Genomic DNA, 24,408 nt, shown 5'->3' with positions numbered 1-24,408 from the left:
TCCAAATTCTTTTTTCGCTCAGTTTCCCGTTTCTAAATTTAGTTCACGCATTTTTTTTTTTTAAATATTTGCAGGAAGCACTTCAATTGCACGTCAATATATTTCACGGATGAAGCAGGCGTTCCACGAATCCAAGAGAAATTAACACACACCGCAGTCCGCAATCAGCGATCTGTGTCAATCATCTTAAATTGAATACGGCAAATTTTTGTGGAAGCATTTTAAAGTCCACAATAAACAATAAGGAATGACTGCGAAAGTTTGAAGGCTGTAGTGGCTGTACCACATATATATAAAAGAAAGCAATAAATAGAAACTGCAAACTGCGCTGCAACGCACATAGGAGATGCTCAAGGATTTGGTCCTTGAAACCGCCAGGTGAGGTGTGTGACCCAAAATGAGCGCGTTCACTTTCAGCGCTCTACATAATAACTTCCTCAACCAAAGGCACTTATCATTTTCCTTCCAATAATCTTCAAACAGGCAAAGGTAGACGGAATCTAGTAGGACTTCCAGTGTTTTTATTCTCTTTCATTTCATCTGATCTCTTTAATTGATTTTTATTTGAGGGAAGTGATTAATAAAGCATCGATGATTTTATACATTTTTAAACATTTAACTTTTATTATAAACCTTTCAGTACGTTCATATTTGCATTTAAAATCCAACATTGAGGCAAACTCTGATTAACCAGTCAATGTTTGAATTCGGAGCCTCAAAACTGGCGCACTCGAAACAAGTAAGCATTTTATAGCACAAAGTCTCAACGTCTCACCACTGGTTTTGTAAAAATAAATAGAAGTATACCTAACATCATGTGGAACGGACATTTTGATGATGAATCTTTTTCACATTTCAGTAAAAATAAATGAAAAACTTGCAAGCAAAAATACAGGTAAGAATATAATCGTGGAATATTTATATTTATGGTAAATTTTCGCTAATAGCAAGAGGTATTTTTTGGCAAATAATACTCTATTATGATATTCTGATAGCAATTGAGTTGGAAAAGGAAAAATACGTACTTGCAATTTTTTAACTTAACCTAGCAAGTCTCTAATGGTCCCTTGAACGTTGTACAATAAGGGCAACGGCGCAAGGAGGAAAGTATAGATATATTTTTTTCTTCAATAATTTGATCTCTTTGATAAAAAAAATTCCATCTGCCAGTGGGTTCTGTTTTTGCTTTTCTTTCCGGACACAAGAATAAATTCTTTTGCAACAATAACAGAGCCCGAGCAGACAAGGCATCATCGAAACCAGCCTATTGGAAAAAATCCAGTTTCAATTCAAAAAGTCTTGACCCTGCATCAAGTGCACATTAAAAGATCAGCCAGCATTCTTCATATTGATCAAGTAGCGATAAAAACAACAAATCACAGGACGCTGTTTTAGTAAATAACTAGATAGCGCAACATTTGAATATATATTTCGTTGGTTTTCCTACAAAGCGTTTTTTAAATACTGATTCATACAGAATGGTTTAAAAAGCGAGAAAAAAGGAAAACGGAGGCAGTCTCTTCAGCGTTCTTTCACACACGCGCACTTGCTCTGGTTCAAAGTCTTGCAGGCACTTCAGTCTGTCTTATTCTTAGTGGACAACCACATTATCCGGGTTTGGCGACACATCGTCCTCACTGACGGACGACGACGACGAACTCGAAATCAGCTTCTCGTTCTGGTCGCCTCCGCCCTGAGTACTGCCTGCTTCCACTTCATGGCTGCGCCTGCGTTGAGGGATCAGTCCACCTTGAGAAGGAAAATTAAAGCAATTGATTAAAAGTTAAGTTGACAAAGAAAAATTTTTAGCATAAAAAGCTGAAACCTACAAAGCAGACAATTTTTGTAAGAAAGATGCAGTGTGAATGTGACAGAAATCTCATTCCTGGCAAAAAAATCTTTTGCTACTAATTGAAAGCGTGTGAGTCAGGAGGTGCCTTTAATTTTGGCAGTGAAGGCTTTGCAGAAATATATTTGAAGTTTAGATTTGAATCCCTACCTTCCCGTTTATTTGACAGAGGAGGGCTGCTCGGAGGGACGAGCAAACCATTATAAAATAATTTATTTTCATATAAAAAAACGCGAGAAATGATTTAAAGTCTCAAACAGCAGGGTTGAAAGTGGTCATTGACATCGTCCCTTTGCAGCCCCCCTCGTAGGGGCCGTGCGGGCTGTGCTGCACTCCTTCCGTCGGCAGACTCGAAACGTCGACTGTAGACGAGGTGTGAGAAGTGCTGGCTTCGGTGTTGCTCATCTCTAGTGCCCTTTTGCGCCGCACTTTCTCGCGGTTTACACTTGAGCCTATCGCAACACCAATCCGGTTAAAAAAAGAAGCACCGATCATCGGTCAAATGTAAGTTTCAGTTTGGCACACATTTTAGCGTTATTTACTTTTTTATTAGTTTGGACAGAAAGTTGAAATAAGGTGTGCACTTTTTTTGCCTGTGCCAAGAATTGGAAAGAGAATCAAGCTTTTTCCATCACAGATCCAATCCTTGTATAAAATTGAAACACAAAGTAGCTATTTTTCTTAGCCTTTAAAAACAAAGTAAATAAGAAAGCTTTCATTTTTTTAGCCCTTCTACTGCCAAATAATAATAAAAAAGTTCCAAAACGTCCAGGAATGTTAGTTACAAAAAATAAAAATCACACAAAATTAACATTGTCTGCCTTAAAATTAAAATGAAAACCATAACATAACCCACTGAGGGGAAAGAGAATTCTAAGGAATTTTTCTGCGCTTACCTTTAGCCATTGGTTGCAATTCAGAATAAACCAGGTCGGGACTGTTTTGGGTGATATTTATAGTGGCGGGAGAGTGTGAGAAAAAGTTAGCCGGATTGCTTTGACTCGGAATTTCATCGTCCAGGATGAAATCGTCGAGCAAATCCTCTATGGGAGCGCGTTTCGGCGCTATCACCACCCTTCGTTTGGGAGCAACCGAGATATTTCCGAGTTGGGATTTAGGAATAGGAGGGCCTGGTTTATTTGAATGCAAATTCAGCCACCAACCGACACCACACAACCAAAGCAGCACAAGAAAGAGAGAAAGAGAAACACTCGATCAGTTAAAATGTCTTTGCACCTCATGCCGGTTTAAAAGCGGTTGGTGTCCAGAGTTTGAGTGGCACAAATTTACAGGAAAGCGTCCAAAAATTAGGACTAACTGGACTGAGTGCTTGATTAGTTGAAATTATGTGGCAATATTTATTTGCATGTTTTGTGAGGGAGTTATGGGCACATTGTGCAGCAGTGTACCCTAGCTTTTGGATATTTATAAAATTTTCTCAACACTTACCCATATAGGAAAGCAAAACAGGCAGCAGGATGAGACCGTGGGCAGCTCCCACAAGCACAATACCCAGGTACATTCTAAAGTAGAACACCTGTGGGACAAAGTAATTTAGTTTTAATATAGAATTAAAAAATTCAAATACCTGGAAAATTTGGCTTTTGGCAAAGGCAAGCACAATAATGCCGCCAAATTTAGTAAGCGTAATGCCTGAAAAGACCGACGAGCCCATGTTCGTCAAGCAGTCAGCTGCTCGTCTCACTCTGTTTTCTTCCATTGAAACAGAGAAGGAATGTACAAGGTGGCTGCAGAACTCCACAGAGATTCCCAAAGCCTAAATGTAAAATAAAATGTGATTAATCCTTTCTCTCTTTTAAATATTAACTGTCCACTTACCATGACAAGATTGACGAGAGAAACTGCATTCAGGGAAATTCCCCACCAGTACATGACACCACCAAGGTTGGTGACAATCATTACAATGGTGATGAGTACTACTAGGGAACTGAAGACATCCAGACCCATCAGCAGGAAAGTGACGATGAAAATAGCACCGACTGAAATTCCAAGAGACCTCAATGTGTCCGGCCACATTGTCAAGTACTGCTCGTAGAAGACGTAGAAAATGCTAAACAAAAATGATACATTAAAAATCTTTATTCACAATTTGGGGATAATTCTACCTGTAGGGGAAAATTTGAATTTCACTGTTTCCAGTTTTGTCCCTGACCATGGCAGTTAGATTGTCACTGATCTTGCGAGCTTCTCTCAACGCAGAATAATAGTCCTCCGAGGTCTTGAGCACAGAGTGGTATGCCATGAAGTAGCTGGCACCAACAATTGCCTCTCCATTATTATCAACCTCGTAGTTGATTGCCTGTGGAAGAAATAAGTCAGTAAAAATAATTTAAAATAATAATTCACCAACCTGTCCATAGGCGGCATGACCTCCTTTGGCGCAGTCAATACTCGGATTGTCTTGTAGGAAGAAAGGAAGGTAGAAACTGAATGAAGGAGGTTCTGGACGGTTAGTTTGGTCCATCAGTGGAATGTTACAGGGCGAGCAGTCCGAGGGAGTGTCTTGGCTGGGGCAGAAGGTTTTGTTCTCATACTCCTGACAACAACCTGACGCTGCCGACCAATCAAAATAGTCGTCCAGCCAATTCGAAGGTGGACGTGCTATATACGAACTGAAGAGAAAATTTGATTAAAAATGTAAACAGAATCAGTGCTTTTTTATATACCTCTCTGGCCGTTTTGATGCTGAGTAAATCTGGGTCATCAATGAATCTGGATTGCAGTAGAGCCCTCCACAGAGAGCATTTTGAACTCCAGGTTTGCTGTAGTTCAGACCAGAAGTGGCCACAAAGTAAACTGGAGGCCCGATCGAGAGCGACCGCTTTAGTTCCTGCAATTAAAAGTTAGCGAATTGTTTTATCTTCTCTTTTAACTTAGTTACTTGAAAGTATTTGAGAACATAGGAGTCTTCAGGCATGGACAATTCCTGGTCAAGACCGACTTCGATGTGTGGCAGGACAGCAAGTGAGGAGCAAAGCCAAGCGTAAAAGACAACAGTCACAACTGCTCGAACTTTCTTTTTCATCAAAAACGGCACGTACAGTTCCTTAAAAAATTATTCATTTTTAATATTTCCTTTATCAAAATAAAAATACCATTTAGCTACCTTGAACATTTTATACAGAATTCCATCAGAGACCACACCGTCGTCTTTCTTAGAGGCAGTTTTGAAGCAGAAGACGTCCAGTCGATTTGCCTAAAGGTGGGGGATTTGGGTCATAAAAATGAAGCAAATAGGCTGATCAATAAAATTTACCCTCTGCCTCTCCATGTCAAGAGTCAAGAGACTGACAAAACAGGTGATTTGGAACAGGAAATCCAGGAGCAAGGCCATACCAGCATACAATGCAAAGGCGCGCACAGCCGGCATATCTGACAGAGCACCTGCAATTCATTCGTCACTATTGTGAAATCCAATAAATAAATTTGAGAACAAACCTAAAAAGAAGCAGGTGGCTTCAGAAGCACTGGTAAGAAGCATGGACGGTCCAACTCGGCCGAGTGATCTGCTGACAATTTCAGCCACTGGCTCCACAGATCTGCGGTTTGCATCTCCCTTCGGAATCATTTCCCGCTGAGTGCTTTGAACCAGGATAAAAATGTTGTCAACTCCGACAGCAAGCACCAAGAAAGGAATGACTTCAATGATGATCAACGTGGCAGGCACACCTATGTAGCCAAATATTCCCACCGAGCACGCAACTGAGGCAAGCACAATAATCACTCCCCCAAGGCCAAGGGTTACTTTTGAATCAACCTAAAACGTTACTGGTCAAGAACTCATCTCAAATTATTCAATTAATGAAGTACCAGGAGTCTGTCACATGTTTTCATTTGACCCAGAGCCAGGGCAATGTACATAAACATTATGACATAGGACACAATGATGGTGCTGATGTCTGACTTTGATCCTCTCTCGAGCTCATCTTCAATGGACCTTTCTGAAGTGTACGCAACATCGACCCACTTGGGGGCAGTTGCTGTCCAGTTCTTCATGAACTCGACATAGGTTGTCTCCCAAGTCTTTGCTGGTCCAAGTTTAGTCTTGTTGTGATGGTTGTTGACAAGGAAGGTGATTATCAAGGCCTGAGAAGTCTCATATTTTGGAGTGCCTCCTTCTGGAGTTTCAAAACCACCAAGGGCAATGGCAGGCTCAATGGGACCACCATACTTGGCAAGGCAATTTGGATCGTATGGATTTCTAAGAACATTTTGTTTTCATGTGACAAAAAACCAAAAATTGAAAGCTTACTGGGTGCATTTCAGCAAATAGTCCAAATAGTTGACCTCGTAAACCTTGCCTCCCTCTTCATCTTCACTTGTCGAGTTGAAATTGTCAAAGTCATCTTGCCAAATTCCCCAGATGTTCTGGATAAGGCACTGATCTCGCTCTGTTGGCTTGTTGGCAGTGGACAGAGGAGCAAAGCATATGTGCTCCAATCCCTCGCCTGTACTTTCACCAAGCTAGAGAAAAAGCATTTCATAAAAACTCTAGATTTAAAAGGAAAATAATAACTCACTTCAAGAATCTTGTTTTGCAAATCTAAAGCTAGGAGCATAAAGTCTTGGTTGAAAACAGGCCCAAAAGTTATAGGTCCATTGGCGGTTTCATGTACAATCTTGTTCAAACCAACCGGTCTCATAATAATCTGCTCAGTTCTATAGAAAGGCTCAAAATGAGAATCGAAGAACTCCCTTTCGATCCTGGATCTGCTCTCAGGGGCAGCCCACAGCTCGACAGGGTCAGTTGTTACATTGATGAACTTGATTCCGTAACTCAGGCCAACGATCATGGTAATCCCGAGCAGGAGAACAAACCATGGGTGCCTTGAACAATCTAGAAAAAAATCCTCAGTAATCATCTAGTTTACATTGAGTAATCTTACATCTGCCCCAAGCGACAAATCCTTTTTCCAAAAGCCTGTCAGTCATGGCGCCCAAACGCTCCATAATTGAGGGATTCCTGATAACTGCGTTGTTCGGCAGAGTATCTGTGTTTGCAAAGCCTGAAATGAGTGGCATCAATTAATAAAATTATAAAACTATCAAATTGAACACCAATAAAATTAACAACATCAACTAAATAAGCCTAAATCTTGCTTTTGTAACTAAAATCTGTGCTTTGTAATAAGTCTAAGTGCACAACTGCGTGTAAATTAGGATTTTAATCTTGCAAAAGTATGCACAGATTTTGATTCATTTGAAAAAAGCAAGACACAAGCAATGCCGGGATTCAAGTCAGCTTTCTTTGCTGAAGATTTGTATAGGAATAGGCAAACAAGGCCACAACATCGATAGCAGACGACGAACAAGGATTGCACATCCACAACCAGTGCTAGCTAAAGGTACATCAAATAAATTAGCTTCTGGGCACATACTGGATCTGGTTGACTGCAAAGGACTTGTCTCCTCATCTGCAGCCATTGCCATTCGCGCCGAAGTTAATCGTTCTACCGCCTGACACACCTCTTCTGCCCTCCTTGATCTGGGCACTGCAGCCACAAAATACATTAACATGCGTTTTAAAACACCTCTAGCCTCTGTTTATGCTACTTGTAAGTCTCAACGGATAATATTTCAGTAAAGATTTCATAAACAACTGAATCTATAAGGTATTAACTAAACACTGTATTTTTTAAAACAAAATTACCTGGAGAGTCAGAAGAACTTTTTCCAAGACAACACACAGACAGCAAGAAAATGGCTGTGCCAAGGACAAAGGTCAGGAAGACCCACCAGGTGATGGCACCCAATCCCAATAAGGTGAATGGTATTTCAGGAGGAGTTGGTGGCGGTGGTGCTGGACAACTTTGTTCGCAGTCGACGCAGCTGCAGGCAACAGAATCAGCCTGCAAATTCAGATATTTAGGTTACAAAGACGGTTCATTTGGAGAAGTTTAAAAAGACAAAAGGTTAGTGGGACTTACAACTTGGGTTAGTAACAAAAAGAATCTGCAAATTTTAAATTTTGAAAGTGTAGATACGTAGATAGTAACGGGGGAGAAGAACAAACACTCACATTGATCTTCTGGTTGCAAGGAACAACCAGAGGGTCCAAAGGCTTGATGTCATCGACTGCCTCTTCAGTGGGGACATAATTGATTTGGAAGGGAACATAAGGTCCAGAGACATCTCCCAAAAAGTCAAACCACCTAAAAGAAGAAAATAATGTAAAAAATCCAATGGCCAAATTAAAAGAAAAACAGACTTCTTATATGAGCATCGCGACGCACCCCAAGAGCCACACATCACATCTAAGGCAAGTTGTCCTGCCGAAGGAACATACACCTGTCTGCAGGAGTTGTAAGTGCCCTCCATGTAGTTGGTTGTGATGTGCAAATCAACTTCAGTGATGTACGTTACTAAAAGAGAATTAAAATCAATTATACCAATAAATTATTAATATTAATTTAAAGACATAAGAATGAGACTTTAGGCAATTTAATTAATTAAATTTCTTCTTGGGAGCTCAATGTAGGATTATATTTTTAATATTAATATTATTGATGGACATAAAAAAAAGTATCTAAGTTTAAGTAGGTCCTTACTTCCATTATCAGTAGCATTATTTTTGACAACCAGGAAATCAGACTGATTAGAGGCACAGGTCATGTCACAGAAATGCCTGACAAAATTCTGAAGGCAAGAAGGGCACCGCTTGATGAAGGTAGAAGCTATCTGTAGATTAGAGTCCAGACTTTTGATCTGCTTCACATCACAGCAAGTGTTGACTGCAAGCAATAAAAATAATGATTTGTAAATAAATTTAATTGAGAAAAAATCTTACTTGGAGTGTCGCCGTCTCCTGGGAACATGTGCGGACACCATTTCTTGAGGGCAGCTGCAGCTCCTTGGTCCTCCAAGGGCTTGGCGGGGCCTGTGTAGGGGCAGTTTTGGATCTTGCCAAGCGATTTGTGGCACTGTCCGTACCAGACGCAGTGACCAGCAGCTGGAGGTGGCGAAGACGTGGTTGCCGAGGAGCTCGGCACTGCCGATGAAGATACATTTTGACCCTGCGTTATCTGCAATCAAAAATTATAATAAAATTATTTTAAATAGAAAAAATACTATTTAAATATTAAAAAAAGTAGGGCGCATGGACTGAAAGATGAGGCAGATTTAGAAATCCCTGTTATAAAACAACAAAAATCCATATCCATTCTTATATAGATAATTTTTAAAAGCTTTTCGCATAATGAAATGGAGGTCAACTGAATTAATTATTTTTATTTTCAGCGATTGCAGAGCGAAATTTGTCAATTGTTTAGCAACAGGCGACATTCTGCGCACAATTTCTATGCTTCGTGTGTCTCAGCTAGAGAAAGTTTGCGAATTTCATAACGTTAACTGGGGGCAACGGCTCCTTCCTAAGTAAACACTCTCAAAGGAACGAGCCTCCAAAACGAGATTGGCCACTTAAATTAACGGCCAGAGAAAAAGGTCAAATTTTAAGAAGTTTTCAAGCGACAAATTTTCGTCTCGGCGCTAAATAGATCAAACGAGACGCGCAAGTTGGTTGACCCAGTTGGCCCGAAGACTTATTAAGGTTCGGGCGCGCGATTGTAAGGTTTTCGCAAAATGCAGCGGGAAGACTGTCGCGGCTGAATTAAAACGTATATGAAGTAAGTGGGCCACGCGACGGCACATTCGCACCCTCGGCCGCCTAATCTTGGGTGTAATCTTTTTTAGCTCTAAAATTTTGACAGCAGCGGAAACAACGTTTACGTTGACGACCGCTGGCGACCTGCCAAAAACGTGGAACCAAAAAATCTGCGGGAACAATGTGTTTGATGTCCTTCAGTCTAATTGAGATTTTCTTTTTAGATCCTCACTTTTTCAGCGTTTGTTTTTGAAACTGTCAAAAAAAAAGGATTTTAAAATTTAAAATATGTATTTACTTTATAATTATCAAAACTAAATTTCATATAAATAAGAGTTATTTTTATGATAAAATACAACTGCAAAGTAGAAAACGAGCGATTTTAAGTCAAATAATTTTTAAAAAAAGTCTAATAAAACTGCATTTCTAGTACTTCGAATTGTCTTAATAAATTCATTTTAATCAAGATATAACTCTCGATTTTAATATAGCTTCACATTTATTTGCATTTGCCGCAATATCAGAAACGATATTGCTCAACGAATATGAAAAGCTCCAGCAATATTCATCTGCAAGAGTGAAAAGCTCCATTAAAGAATAATGAACAGAGGAAACGTTTCCGAGGTCAAGGGGATGTTTGTTGGCGTCGTAGCGGCGCGCGGTGTCTTTTTAAAAGACACACCTTCCTGCTGATGGTGCCTCGGCGGCGACTTTGTTGTCTCAACGCGACCATCCATGGGAAAGTGTTGTTTTTTAATTACGTCACTGCTCTGACGAGTGGGCAAGAATCACCAGATCTTTGTAGAAACAATCGTGAGAATACGATCCAAGTTCTAAAATAAAACTGGACAATTGCGCGGTATTGATCGGTTTACTCTAAATTGATGTGTTTATTCATGTAATTTTATTTGTCAAACTCGACTTCCAGAACAATAATAGCAGCTTCTGCGTCATCGTATTTTTTATTCCGTTGATTTTGTTCTCGAGAAGAAACCAGCAGGTGCCTAAAAAAAATGAATCACGCGGCGTCCTTCCTGAATGCACGAACTATATAAATATTAAATGGGACTACACCAACACGATTGATCCAAAGGCGCGGAAAAAGGTAGGTGGCGTCATTCCCATGTTTACGTTTCGCCGCAAATATGAATAACGCGTATAAAATCAGTGTTGTGAAAAACGAAGTCATCCTTTAAATACGCAACAAAAACAGCAATGAAGAAATAAAAACCATTTCAAATATTTTCAGTAATATTTTTCGCATTTTAAATTTATTACTAATCTCCGATCTAGAATGAGGATCGGTCAATTTAAAGCAAACACCGGCTCATAAACTGCGTCGCACCGAGACTAGCTGAGCTACAAAAGACCTTGGATTTTACTGCCGTTCGCCGGCGATCATTGTCGGCGCCCTTATTGTACTTAGCTTGTCCGTCCAGCCAGAGTCACACGACATCCTTTGGACACGCAACTAGGAGGAAATAATCTGCTTTGTAATGCACGTGCATTAAAAGTTGTGAGAGGGGGCGGCGTAGACGTGACTGGGAATTTCATCTTTTATGTAACCAACTCTCAGTGTGCTACATTTTAGCAGAGTCACGTAAAACCCTGAAACTTCATTATTTGCTATTAAAAAATAAAAATATATTGACACTAATTTATATTTTAAAAGCAGAGTAAACAAATTTTCCATTAAAAACAAAAACACTACATGCACTCATCAATAACATATTTTTTTTTTTAACATCAAGAAAATATAATTGAGATAAAACTTCAATACGATTAAAGATTTGGAGAAAAACGTGAAAAGAAAATTTACAGAATATTGTTGAATCTGAATTTTAAAAAGGCTCTTTAATGGTATTTTCTATAAAGAAGCCATAAAACGTCTTATTTCAAAAACTTAACCCTGCATTATTTACTAAAAAGCTTATTTACTTTTTCTAATTTTTAAAATTTAAACGTTCAAAAGGAAAATTCATTATATTTATGGAGTTTGCTTTAGACAAAAGAGAAATTTGTGCAGGTCACGCATGATCTAGCGGCGATGCGGTTAAGATTTGTTTTCAGTGATTCACCAGGTTCTGCAATTTTCTTGCTTGCGCAAATCCCAGCCGAGTCGCGACGAGTTTCATTATCACCCCAGCCAACAGCCGAGAGATTACGCGGGAGGTTCACGTGGGTTGAGAATAGTGCACTTTTCTAATTCGCACAAAATACAATCATTTGCGGTGGAGAGTGTTTACCATTTTCAAGAACGCAGATTATGATTATGCAAATTCTCTTTGATGTTGTTCACAATGAAAATAATCCAGATCCCAACCACTTATGCGTCTTCCTTGAAAGTCGCGATGCCCTTTGGGAAAAACTGCGTGTCTGTTTTACTTAAATTTTTAGCTGAAAATTAGCGAAAAGCGACAAAGTGGGCGCTGCGTCAAAAGAAAAACCCCTAATGTGCTAAAATCAATAGTGGCGTGCAAAGTACAAACAGCAATTAACAAGGATGGGGATCCGCCCAAGACTGCAAATACGACCAACATAAAAATTTACACACACGAGCTATTTTTGATACACTGATAGTGCACCTCTCTCTCTCTCTCATTTAAGTCTCAAGGTCTCCACCCACATAGGAGATGAATGAGCAGGAAAATTTGGTCTTTGAAGTGGAGCACTAATGGAAACTTTTGACACTCGAAGTTATCTTGCGGAGGAAGTCGGACAGAGACAGAAGCTGAGTTACAAGGAAATGCGATAATGTGTGACTCATAGGTCGATCCAGTTCAACGCAGAGAATCAAATTTCATTGAAGTCTGCTGAATAGTTTCACGTTGTCATTTTTTAATTGGAATTGTTTGTAATTCAAATTTTTAACTAGACAACTACCGCTTAAATTTTGAAACCCAGGTATGTATAAAATTATTTTACAAAGCTGGAAAAATAAACCTTCTTTCGGAAAATTGCTTAGGGCGCTAGTGGCAGTCAAAAGGTGGTTCCCAGTTATACCTTATCCTAAATCCTTTCCTTTAAACCACTTGTATTCTCATTTTTAAATATATTCAATTGATGTAATAATTATGTTTAATGTGATTTTAAGATAATTAATTACCCGAATTACAATAACTTGTTTTTCTTTCTACTGCCAAACAATTCGGATTGAATAATAAACAGAACAATTCTGATCTTATGTCTGATGCGTTTGCGCAAGGAAGCCTCACAAAAAAAATTGCCGAATTTCCTCACAATGCTAGCAGTCGAACATGAGAAAAATTTCATTTTTTCCACGCTTGCGAAAACCAGAAGCCTTTGTCAAGTGGCAGACGTGCGCCTCTGCACACCTACAAGTGCCCCTGGCAATGTGCGAGAGCGGTCACATTTTTCCAGTTGGGTGTGTGTTAAGGGTTGCTTTTTCCCTTTGAGCACCCTGTGCACGAAAACACGCCAAACGACATCCTAATAATCCCTTGACGGCCAGGCTATTTTCAGAAACGGATATGTATGTTCTGTTGTGTTGTCAAGGGTGTGGCACGTGATTTCCCAATGAAAATTAAAGATCATTCTTGGGATATTCCTATATGACCGCAGAGAGGAAAAATTCATCGATTCCACTGTTTATCCGTCTCTCTGATCAATTATTGATTAGGAGAAGTGGGAAAATGACGAGTCTGAAGATTACATGCCTGTGGAATTAGACTGAATTTATAAACAATGAGAGAGTCCCCGCATTTGAAATTACAATCACATAAAATTGGATCATGATATTCAACGATAAATAAGAAATTTTGATTTGAAAGTTAAAATGTGCGAAGTTTACAACTATAATGTGAGTGAAGAGGAATTGAAAGAAAACAATGAATATAAACTGAGGACAATTTAAAAGTCAGGCTAAATTGCTGCTGAGCATTTGAATAATAGAGGTTATCACAGATTGAAACCGATTGTAACACACAATTAAAATTCATTATTACAACAATGCTAAATTATTATGCTTCCAGTAACCTCTATTTCAGTTTTTTTCCTCTAGCAATTAGAAAAATGACGTGGATTCAAAATCAGGAAATATATATGTACATATTGACGTTTATTTTTCAAATTATCGACTTGTGGGCATTGAAAGTTCGTTTGAATTATAATAACGAGCAATTTTTTGTTCAAAGACAATAAAGTTAAAAAAAACTACATTAATTAAGAGAAAAAATAATTTTATATTTTAATTTTAACAATTAAAATTTGGGTTTCTATTTATTTGTTTGAAAAGGAGTTTTTTTTCTACAACCTTTGAAGTCCTGACAGCCTTGAGAAAACACGAGAACCATGCATATGTGTCCATTAATTAACAATAACAAATTCATGGCAAAGGGCGCAGGTCACGCGACGAACCGCCCAATGGTCTCCCTAAGGGAAAATTAGTCGCGACCGCAGTGTCCTCGGCGAAAAAAATAAATCAAAAGAGTTGGAAAATCACAGATGCAAATCGATTCAAGCGGAGAGACACGCGTTCATGAATTCTCCTGCTCTCATTATGCACGCTTTGACCTCTGGGTGAGCATTGGAAACAAGGAGAAAAGATGCAAATGCACCCAACTGAAAGCAGCACGTGGCCGGTTTACTGAACTTTTTCATATAATCTGTTGCATTATTATTTGCACATCTGCGATGAAACATCTCATGGGAATCTGATCTAACTGTTGGGGGTCGAATTGGAAACAATCAAACAAAGCCTGGGCTTTGATTCTCCACATTCGGAATTTCGCATCATTGCTTTTTGACCTTGGCTGACTCTTGACTTGACCTTTGCGAGCGTGGAAATCTGCGTAAATTTGCCTTCCAGACGTGAGATTTAATTGGCCGAGGGCTCGTTTGACCTCCTGCTTGATTTGACCAATTGGTCTGACCGCTCGATATTGTGCAACGTAGGCGACATTTCTTAAATGTCGCGTTTAACGACCCAGAACATAAAGGGTTGACGCTTGCCAAAACTTGTAAGGTTGCGAACTTTGCAAGGTAATAACATTTTTTATTAACCATAAATATTAACATAAAAAGACAAAAGAAGCATTTTGATTTTACAAAATTCAGGCCAACTTCTAATAAACAAATTTGATCTTATTTCTTTTAAAAGAAAAAATTTAAAGAAAAATCGGGCAAAGTAATTTATTGAAGAAGAGAAGAAATTTCACGAGTAGATCTGTCAACAACATACAAACCGATAAGAAAGGCATTATTTTACTAGATTAAGGGAAAAATATTTGGCATTCTTTGTGGAAAATTTTCAAAATAGGTACAGATAAATCAATTCAAAATTACGATTTTTATAAAAATTGAAACCGGAAGAAACTTGTTGCAAAGAAAAAAAAATAAAAGCTTTTATAAAGAAAGAAAAAGTTAAAAAAATCAATTATTTTGTAATAATTGAAAGAGCGTGTAAATTAAATAAAACTAAGGTTTAATATTTTCAGGCAATTCATAGTTTCTAGTAAAAGTTTCTTTAATTACTTGACTGTAAAAAAGTCCTATTAGAAGCGAAAAACGCATTCCAACAATATAAAATTAAATATGCAAGTTATTGGCAATTCCAATTATGAACTTTGATGGTCAACGTGTGGTCCGTTAGGAATTGCATTTGTATTAAAGGTCGGACATAATATGTAATTAGAGACATTGACCCAGTCTGCGGAGTTTGCCAGCGGTCTCTGGAGATTTTCGCCTGTTGCGGTGCATCTTTTTGGGCGCCCAACAAATAGAGAAAGATGCCCTTGACGGTTCCCTCGGCGAGATGCTCTCGCTAAAATTAAGTTTACGACCGGTGTGTGACGTCATATATGCCAAGCAACGTGCATTCATTTGCATTATCATGCAGCGGTGTACGTAATGACGGAATATGTGCTGGCGACGAGGGATGCTTTGGCACTGCGGAACGAGCAATCGATTTTGCCGTCGGCAACCGGTGCTGCCAGCCAATTGCGTGTTGCCCTCCCTAACATCAGGTTGCAATAAATACAAACCAGCCGAGTTCAGCTTTCGTTTGACTAAAATGCAAACATGATCTTGCGCCAAATCGTGCGAGAAAAGACTTTTCATTGCTGCAGTGTTCCTTATATAATGCTTTTCATCATAATAAAGGAAAAAAATGGTAATCCACTTCCAGGAAAATCTATAAAAGCGTTTGAATTTTGGTAAAAATCTGATAGAATAATTGACTGAATTTCTCAAAAGCGTTTTGCAGAGCTATATTTAGAGAATTTGAGTTTTTCTTTGAACTTAAAACTTTTAAGAAACACGAAAAAAGTATAAAATAAAGTGAAGTAATTTTATTGTACATCATCAATTCAAATAATAAAACAGCTATTCAAATTTAGTTGCAAATTTAATTATAAATTGCTATTAATTTCAAAATATTATTAAATGCTTTGAAAAAGTCGGTTTAGATATTTGAATTTTTCAGTGGCGTCTAAGTAATAAAATATCAAATTCAATATTTAAGGAATTTACGATGGTAAATTTTTGCCTTACAAATTGCATTGAACATTAAATAAAAAGTATTATTATCAAAGCAGTACATAATTCGTTTAGAAAATTTGATAGTTAAAAATTTAATCCCTCTTTCCTGTTCAGATTAAATTGTATTTGTCTCTAACGACAAAAAAATAAGGATCTAAAACTTAATCTATGATTTCCGGCCTTTCGTGGGATAATTGCATGTAAAAACATTTTCCCACTTGGTCTTTACCGCAGCTAGAATTTTCCACACGTCCAGAAATTTCCTTCCATATGCGATAATCTTGATAAGAGCAAAACGCGCGCCATTCCAACAAAAGCAGGCAGGTCAGTGCTCTGCTGTGAATAAAATATTACGGCTGGCCCATCGCTGTCAGCGCGAGACTGACAAGCTAACCAAACGTAATAATGCCTTTCATCGATCTTCCTCTATATCTAGAGCACGTACCTGGCGTACAGTGGTGCGTGTGGCACGCAGATTGCACACAATAGCGGATTATCGACAGCGCCTTACGCGGCAGTCAAAGAGTCCGATTCGGATAAATGGTGCAACCGCCGCGTTATGGTGTAATTACATATATTCTATTGCAATGGGAAAGGGTGTATAAATTGTATCTGACAGGTGCTGGACAAAATGCGGTTTTGATAAAGAATTGTTTGTGGAAAAAACTGACAACTGGTTTATGAATTGATTGATTTGGTTCGTGATAAAAGATAAAAAACAAGTACTGTGAATGTTAAATCTAAAACATTTATCTGCAATTATCACAGAGAGAAAGAAAGATCCTTCACCAACCATAAGTAAAAACCGATTGGGTAGAGTGCAGGTTTTCATTTCTGTGTTCTGTTCACAGAATTAATCAGCTTAAATTTAAAATAATTTTTCCCTGAACATCTGCCTGATCAAAATTATTGATAATTTCATCAAATCAACCCAATGAAATTGGCAATATAAGTGTACGATAGTTTGTTTTCTAAATTCACATTATGAGAAACGTATTCGTAAAACCAAAGTATAAAAAAATTTTAAGACGGAAAATTCAACTAAAAATTATTTTAGTTCCTTTATTCTTATAAGAAGCCATTTTTGGTAGAGGAATTTTGTGTAAAAATTAATGAAGCGTATAAAAATGTTAGAGTCGCGATTACTTCCAAAAGCACTAAATGTTTTTTAAGTTTATTTCCAGGAAAACTAAGGATAGACGTTGGTAAGAGAAAAAGCAGCCTTGCTCGTTGAAGAATTAAACAGGAAATGCCGACGCTTGAAACGCGTCTGGAATGGACACCAACAGCCGTAAATGTAAACTCGACCAAACAAATTCCAGAAGCCTTTTCTATTGCAATACCGGCTGCAGCAAGAACCGATAATGAAGTCGAGAAAACAAACGCCGGTCCCGATTTAGAAAACAATAATTTGAACCGCGAACACAAAGGTGTCTTTGCCAAACTCTTGTGACGTCGAATGTAAATCGGGCTTTAGATTAATTCCGCCGAGACCAGAGCTGCAAAATTAGCCCGCGAGTTTCGCCAGACTGGAAATAACTCTGGAGTGGCGTCTCGCGTCTGGACAACTGACCAGTTATTGCTAAGACTCGAGTGCGGCAATAAACGCGAGCGACCTATTTAGCAGGAAACCCTCTCGGATTCTGGGTCAACGCGGGAGGGTGCGGCAAAAAACTCGCCCTCTATCATTTTATTTTCCTCGTGCCCAAGTCTGTCGACCGCACCTGCTGTTGTTTATCGCACGAAAATCGACTTTTCCACGAAATTCGCGCCAGAGTGGGAAATTTTATTGTCCGACACACTCTATACTTATTGTACGGCAGGCAGGGGTGCTTTTTACGAGGCGTGCATGTAATTTTATGTAAATACACGGCGGGTGACTTGACCTTGGTTTATAGAGGGAACCGCGGCGACGCCCTTTTAAAGAAAGGGCAAAAATATAAAGTTATTCAACGCGTGTTATACAATCCAAGCCACTTCCAGTCAAACTGATAAAAGTGAGGAAGTTCTGAGTGTCACTTGCGGTCAGTTGAAAGATGATTGCTGCGAAAAAAGTACCAGACTTTGAATTTAAAAAGAGGAATTATACAAAAAGATACTAGAGCTCCTTGCTTACAATTAAAAATGAAATAAAAATAAATCTCTGTTTTAATAAATTTTTCTTGAAATTTAAACAAATTGTATTAATTAGTTATGCCCTTCTTTAATTTGATCAAATTTGTATTTAGTAAATATCTGGTTTAAATGTGACATGGACAATGTATTACTGCACAAGCAGAAAATTCTTCGTGATAAATATTCTGATAATCTTACTTGAAAATAACAATATTTAAACCAAAATTATCAAGCTTTATTGGCGGTTGATATAATATGAAGTTGGTATTCTTTAACTTTTTAAATTTCCAGGTGGAAATTATTTGGATGTGAAATTTGGTTGCCTTCCTTCATTTTAACAAATTTTTACTCTAGCATTTTGTGCTCCAAAGTGCGTGCGCTGACCGCTTGTCATAATTGACGCGATAAGATGCCAACGCAAAAAGCGCTGATAAGAATTGCCGAAGACAAAAGTGTTCACAGCTTTTACTTCCATTACCGAGGCAAAGGAATTCTTTTTCGCAGAGTAATGCATTTGACCAGGTGCACGCGTGTGTTGCGAAAAGAATTAAGAGTTGACGCAATAATTGCTCGTCGCTTTATCTGCTCCCGAGCAAACAGTGCAGATAAGTTATAAGTTGGCCGAGCGGCACACCTGGCCGAGCCAAAAAATGAGTCGAGGATAATCCTCTGCACAAAAAATAATTCCCAGAAGAGCCGCGATAAATCGAGTAAAAAAAGAATCGGCAGATCATTTATTTCGCGGTCCATTTTCCAGCAGATCGGGGCCAGTGTCATGCTCCACCGGCCAAGTGTGTAAAATTGTTGGTAAAATTGGCAGGGCATTTAGAATTGCGAAGTTTGAGGTGCAGTTATAATTTTGTTCAAATAATTACAAGCTGCTTTTTCATATAGAAATAAATTCTATCATCTGATGGAAAATTTTGTCTTACTTAACCACGGTTTTTATGGTTTTTATCAGTCTGGTGTCAATTTTTACAAACCTAACATTGTTCTTATTTATTTTTGGCATTTCAAATCAGTTCAGCTTGACACAAATTCTTCATTGTCATTGTCTAGAAGTCTCGCAACAACGTCACGCTTATCAAAACAAATGACAAACAACGCAGAAAGCGACCTAAAACTGTAAAATAATTCTTAATAACAAAAAAAAATCAAATTTATTATGTTTTTTAAATTTAAACTTAAATTTCATTTACAGTTTCCTTTTTAATTTTTGGCTTGAAATCACATACCGTTGGAATATATGTTCCTTGCTCTGCTCACATCAAAATGTACACACACTTCGTATTATATTTTATGATTTTAATTCCACCAAGCTGATAAGATTAACTATTGAAACAGGTGTACTTTGATAGCGCAAGTTGACGCAGTCCACTTCTTCCTCCATCGCATCATGCTTTATTTTTCTTTATAGATAGAAATGATTTTATTTGACGCATTTTTCAGACTGATTCACTCTGTTGTTCAAGTGCGAGATTAACACGTGATTCACAAAGCACAGAGAGGAAATTCATTTTTCCTCAATCGTGGCCGATTTAATTACGTAAGAGCGAGAGACGTTCTTGTGGGAAACGGGAGTCAGTGGTGCGGAAGAGACGGAAAAATATTTCTCTGAAGAGAGGGGATACGTCTCCATCAGAATCAGATGACTTTTCTATAACAATTTCAAATGAGTGGAAGAGAGAAAAGGCGAGTAGCGAAAACAACAACAGGTTGTTTTTTACTAACTAGCAGACGTGTGTTAATGAGAGGGCTTGACGTATTTGAGCTTTTATTATAAAATAAAGTTAGCGAGTCGGTTATTGCGTAATGATCAATTAACTTCTATCATGTTTATAAATAGAAACGACGAGAAATAGAAAGTTTAAAAAAGGAAACTTGTGATCGCCTTGAATATTTATTTAATGAACTAATGAATATTGATTACATATAAATTAATTGTAACTAAAAGATGAGCATAATAATAATCTGGATTCTTTTCGTGTATCTTCTAAAAAAAATGAATTTTACTTCAAAATTCTAATCACATTTTAATTTTTGGAAACGTGCCACGCTCAATTTAATTGTAAATTTATAAGAAATGAAAATTTGAATGAAATCTCTAAAAAAAGGAGGGTCTTGGAAATCAACCAGAGGTGTTTTTTTTACATAGGACACTGGTCTTCAAGATAAAACCACGCTAGGTAAAATTTGAAATTCTTTTTTCAAAGTTGATGAAAAGTGAAAAGTTCAAAACAATTTTCCCACATTTTGGAGTAAATGCTTGTTTTAGGTCTCTTGAGAACTTTTAATAACAATATTTGGTTTTGCACAAGACAATTTAAATAAATTTATTATTCATATTACCATAATTAAGCAGAATAATAAAGAAAACATATTTTCCATGTTTGTTTTAACCAGAATTTAAAAACTACCACTTTATTATTCTTTATTTTACATGCGAATCGGACGATTCGTCTTTAATATAATTATATTTTGAAAGGTCCACCTCGTCAGATGAGGATGACCTCCACTGAAGTCTGCGTCCACTTTGCAATTTGTTTCGACTCTGCGTGTGTCGATCGCTCGGATGCGCACATTCACGGCCACCCGTCGCGGATTACATTTCATCTCGCGAGTTTAATGTGTGACAACGACGTGGTCACAAGGCAGCACATGTGACCCTAGACGGGGATTTTTGTCCAGCCAGCAAATTAATATCCCTTTAAGCTCTGTACAATTTGGATGACTAATCTCACTGTTCCCAATGCATCTTCACATTTTAACGTCCGATCAGCGTTTTGTAATTCTGTCGTCGAGCGCTTCGCAAACTGATCGATGGACCAGGTCTCGTAATAGACCTGCCGGCACACAACCCCGCATTAAACTCTAAACTGCAATGACCGAGAGCGATGCACGGCTTAGATTTTATTATGAAAGATTTATGCTGATCGATAAAATAATAATGAGCGTTTTCTGTCAAAATGGAAATATATTTGAAATTTTTTAAATATACTTTTGTTGAAATTCTGAAATCCTTTCGGCATTTAAGAATGAAAATTAGCTTCCGCCTCTCTTCTTATTGTAAGTTCCCTTCACCCCTCACTGCTTCTTCAAGCCTAGTAATCACAATCAAGGATTTATTTGAAATTACTCGCCCTGTTTGCTCTTGATCAGTGAATTGCTTCAAAGCTTCAAGTGCGAAAAAGTATTACAAATTGAAATATTTTTTTCTAAGTCTCGATATAAAAATAACTTCAATGCACGTTCACGTCGGTTTAACTTTAAGATCCGCGCACGTAAATCGTAAATTATAAATTACAGTTCACTATGCTCGAACTGTGTCAATGCCACCTTGGCTTCGAGTTCTGAGTAAAAATTTTCCTATAAATCTTGGCGCTCAGCACATTCGTGTATTTCTAGCAAAACATGCAAAGTCTCTCCATCAATACATAAGTTATTTGGGACGAAATTGTATACTTATTCCAGAAGAAGCAAAAGTGGAGAGTGACGCGGCAGGAAAGCTCTCAAAACTCGTCTTGAGCAAAAAGGAATCTCCCTCAGGGCAAAAAACCAACCGACTTTTCAAAACAACTCCATAAATAACTCACGGCTAATGAGCGCGACGGCATTGAATTAAAATACAATAAATTGAAATAATTGATTAGATATTAATGAACGCTTTAAAATTTCATAAAACTACGGCTTAATTTTTGGGTGGGGAAAAATTATATGAAATGAAGAAGTGTTAAAGATTTTAAGTGGTTTAAATTATTTCAATCCAAAATTTAGAAAGCTGTTCTTTTTTTCAGAATAAAATTTGGGTTACAGAAAACTTGGTATGAATAATTATTAAAAAAAAAACTTTCACAGAAATATTTTAGTCACATTATCTTAGACGATTTCCTTTTTGAGCGAATTCAAATTTTTTAACTAATAAAATCAAACTTATACAGAGTTGGTTCAAATCAATAAAAAAAAAAAAATAACATTCCTCAATAAGTGAAATTTTCCTTTAAAATCTTTACTGCATAGATCTAGACAAATTATCATAAGACTTCAGGTTAATTTATGAAGACTTTCCGGCAACTTTTAACAATTTTTTTCAGCAGGCAGCACTTGTGATCAGCACGTGACTTGCTCCTAAACCAAACCAACTGAGTAACTTTTCGAACGTGTCTATAGACGTTTCTCTTATTAATCTCCAGTCGATTCTGACAAATTAAGCGATAAGAAGCATTTTTCCAGACCAGCCGTCGGTCCAAAGTTTGAAGCTTTGGTTGCAGAGGTAAAGAAAGAATGAACAATGCGGTTTCTTTCCAACAAAATCAAAACCTCGTTTGGAATGCACCCGGGTGCATTCGCTTAAGGGTGACACACCCCTTTTCTGCCGCAACGGCGCATTTTTCCGCGCCCCGAATGGAAATAGCCCTTTTTCTTTCTCAAAATGCCTTTAAAATAAAGCGAAATAGAAAAGTGGCACTGTCGAGGCCAATAGCCTTCTAGAAAAGGAGACCTTTCGAGAGGAATGCAGGTGCCAACGCCATTCACCTGTGCATGGGGGATCGTTCGAAATACGAAAGGAAATTTCGAATTTTCTCTCGGAATGATAATCAGTATTAAAACAATGTGGAGAAATTTTGGAAACTCACCGTAATAAGCAGGGAGAGACACAGCACAAGTTGGCCTAAAGTCCTTGGACCACTTGGAGGTCCACTTTTGTGTCGCCACAACAACACCATCTTCGAGTAATTCGTCGCACGGAAGCTCCTCAGCCGTCGACTTTGGTTCTCAGGTTCGGCCGCTCGGCAGCCGATCTCACGGACGCAGGTGGACGCGATCAGAGTTGCCGTTTCTTCAAACCACGGAACGCATTTCCGTGTTTGATCAAGACTGGCTGTGGTGCTCCATGGCGTTGTGTTTTTGCCTGCTGAACGACACTACTAACCACTCGCAGCAACTGCTACGTAACGATTATGAGAAATTGAAGGAAGACGGGCTGGGCGTGACACGGCTGCCGTATCTAGGTGACGTCAAAGCGCGCCGACCAATCACGAGCGAATTAATCACATGGACGAATGCTCATTGGTCACCGCTTAATCGGAAGATTTGAAAATTGAACAAAATTCGCGCGAAAAACCCGAATCCGGGAAATCGTTCAAGAAAAAGAACTAAGAACTCATAAATTAAATTACGAAAATTTATTTTATGCTTCGCGTCCGGTTATTGTGGACGAAAAAGAAGTTTATAAATTTATATTTGATTATAAAGTAGAAATTAATTTGAATGGTAACACTTGAGGTGGATTTCATGAAAAATTGAAACCGGGCGAACCTCGTTGCAAAGAAAAAATGAAAAAATATAAAGGACAACTGACCCCAAAGGCGACCTGCGGTCTGCTGGTACTTTAAAACCTAGGGTTTCTTGTGTCCGACTAAACCTAAGTGGGAGGAATTAATAAAAAATTTAAAAATAAAATGGGAGGATTTAATTTTAATAAACAAAAATTGCAGAAATTAATTAAGCAAAAGAGTCGGTCAACAGCTTCATACTGTGATTTTGGCAGAAATTTCCAGGGCAATGAACCCAAAGACTTTTCTGGCAAAATCACAGTAATCTGCCGCACTACTGGTTAGGACAGCTGTTTCGGCCAATCCAGGCCTCATCAGCTAACCTGAGTGCCGGTCCTCTCCTTTCGGAGAAGTCCGAGAGACTGATGCTGAACGGTGGCTGCTGCGGGGTTTTATACCCGAGCGAAAGGAGAGGACCGGCACTCAGGTTAGCTGATGAGGCCTGGATTGGCCGAAACAGCTGTCCTAACCAGTAGTGCGGCAGATTACTGTGATTTTGCCAGAAAAGTCTTTGGGTTCATTGCCCTGGAAATTTCTGCCAAAATCACAGTATGAAGCTGTTGACCGACTCTTTTGCTTAATTAATTTCTGCAATTTTTGTTTATTAAAATTAAATCCTCCCATTTTATTTTTAAATTTTTTATTAATTCCTCCCACTTAGGTTTAGTCGGACACAAGAAACCCTAGGTTTTAAAGTACCAGCAGACCGCAGGTCGCCTTTGGGGTCAGTTGTCCTTTATATTTTTTCATTTTTTCTTTGCAACGAGGTTCGCCCGGTTTCAATTTTTCATGAAATCCACCTCGAGTGTTACCATTCAATTTAAATCTGCGGGACGGGCCCGCTAATTAACGCACACTTCGTGCTTTTCAATTTAAAAACGCAGAAAATTCTAGAGCAATCGAGTCAGCCAATTAGCGCGCCAGAGGGCGGTGCGAGCGGCCTCGCTCGGGTATAAAACCACGCAGCAGCCACCGTTCAGCATCAGTCTCTC

The 24,408-nt window shown here is 38.3% G+C and overlaps 1 protein-coding gene across 5 annotated transcripts; it reads right to left on the bottom strand.

Moving 5' to 3' along the window:
• Positions 1-890: 890 nt before the first annotated feature.
• LOC132192377 (NPC intracellular cholesterol transporter 1) lies at positions 891-23,062 on the bottom strand. 5 transcript variants are annotated; one of them, XR_009441335.1, is made up of 24 exons: positions 22,718-23,062; positions 8,658-8,892; positions 8,419-8,601; positions 8,079-8,232; positions 7,890-8,022; positions 7,521-7,719; positions 7,249-7,362; positions 6,757-6,876; positions 6,391-6,707; positions 6,123-6,334; positions 5,681-6,071; positions 5,309-5,627; positions 5,127-5,254; positions 4,977-5,066; positions 4,752-4,916; positions 4,537-4,700; positions 4,221-4,482; positions 3,976-4,169; positions 3,689-3,920; positions 3,438-3,626; positions 3,299-3,386; positions 2,746-2,979; positions 2,000-2,301; positions 1,610-1,749 (listed from the first exon to the last, which is right to left on the bottom strand). XR_009441335.1 is itself a non-coding variant. In XM_059612313.1 (23 exons), exons 1-23 carry the CDS (start codon positions 22,805-22,807, stop codon positions 1,592-1,594), a joined length of 4,371 nt encoding a protein of 1,456 aa, XP_059468296.1. In that variant the 5' UTR covers positions 22,808-23,061; the 3' UTR covers positions 891-1,591. The 5 variants fall into 5 exon arrangements, 2 of the variants coding, with proteins under 2 accessions (XP_059468296.1, XP_059468313.1); XM_059612313.1 differs by lacking the exon at positions 2,000-2,301 and having other exon boundaries at positions 891-1,749; positions 22,718-23,061; XR_009441337.1 differs by lacking the exon at positions 2,746-2,979 and having other exon boundaries at positions 22,718-23,061.
• Positions 23,063-24,408: the final 1,346 nt, after the last annotated feature.

The sequence above is a fragment of the Neocloeon triangulifer genome, unplaced genomic scaffold (genome assembly GCF_031216515.1).
Source record: "Neocloeon triangulifer isolate White Clay Creek 2 clone unplaced genomic scaffold, ASM3121651v1 ptg000001l, whole genome shotgun sequence".
In the NCBI taxonomy this organism is placed as follows: Eukaryota; Metazoa; Arthropoda; class Insecta; order Ephemeroptera; family Baetidae; genus Neocloeon; species Neocloeon triangulifer.
The sequence above is the reverse complement of the archived record's forward strand: the minus strand, read 5'-3'. Positions and strand labels throughout refer to the sequence as shown.

Excerpts from the sequence above, each read along its gene's own strand:
- LOC132192377 (XM_059612313.1), bottom strand. The coding sequence starts at position 22,807 with ATGGTGTTGTTGTGGCGACACAAAAGTGGACCTCCAAGTGGTCCAAGG. Across the intron at positions 7,363-7,520 it reads AAGTTCTTCTGACTCTCCAG|TGCCCAGATCAAGGAGGGCA; the intron begins GTAATTTTGTTT and ends TTGTGGCTGCAG. Across the intron at positions 5,628-5,680 it reads AAACATGTGACAGACTCCTG|GTTGATTCAAAAGTAACCCT; the intron begins GTACTTCATTAA and ends GTAACGTTTTAG.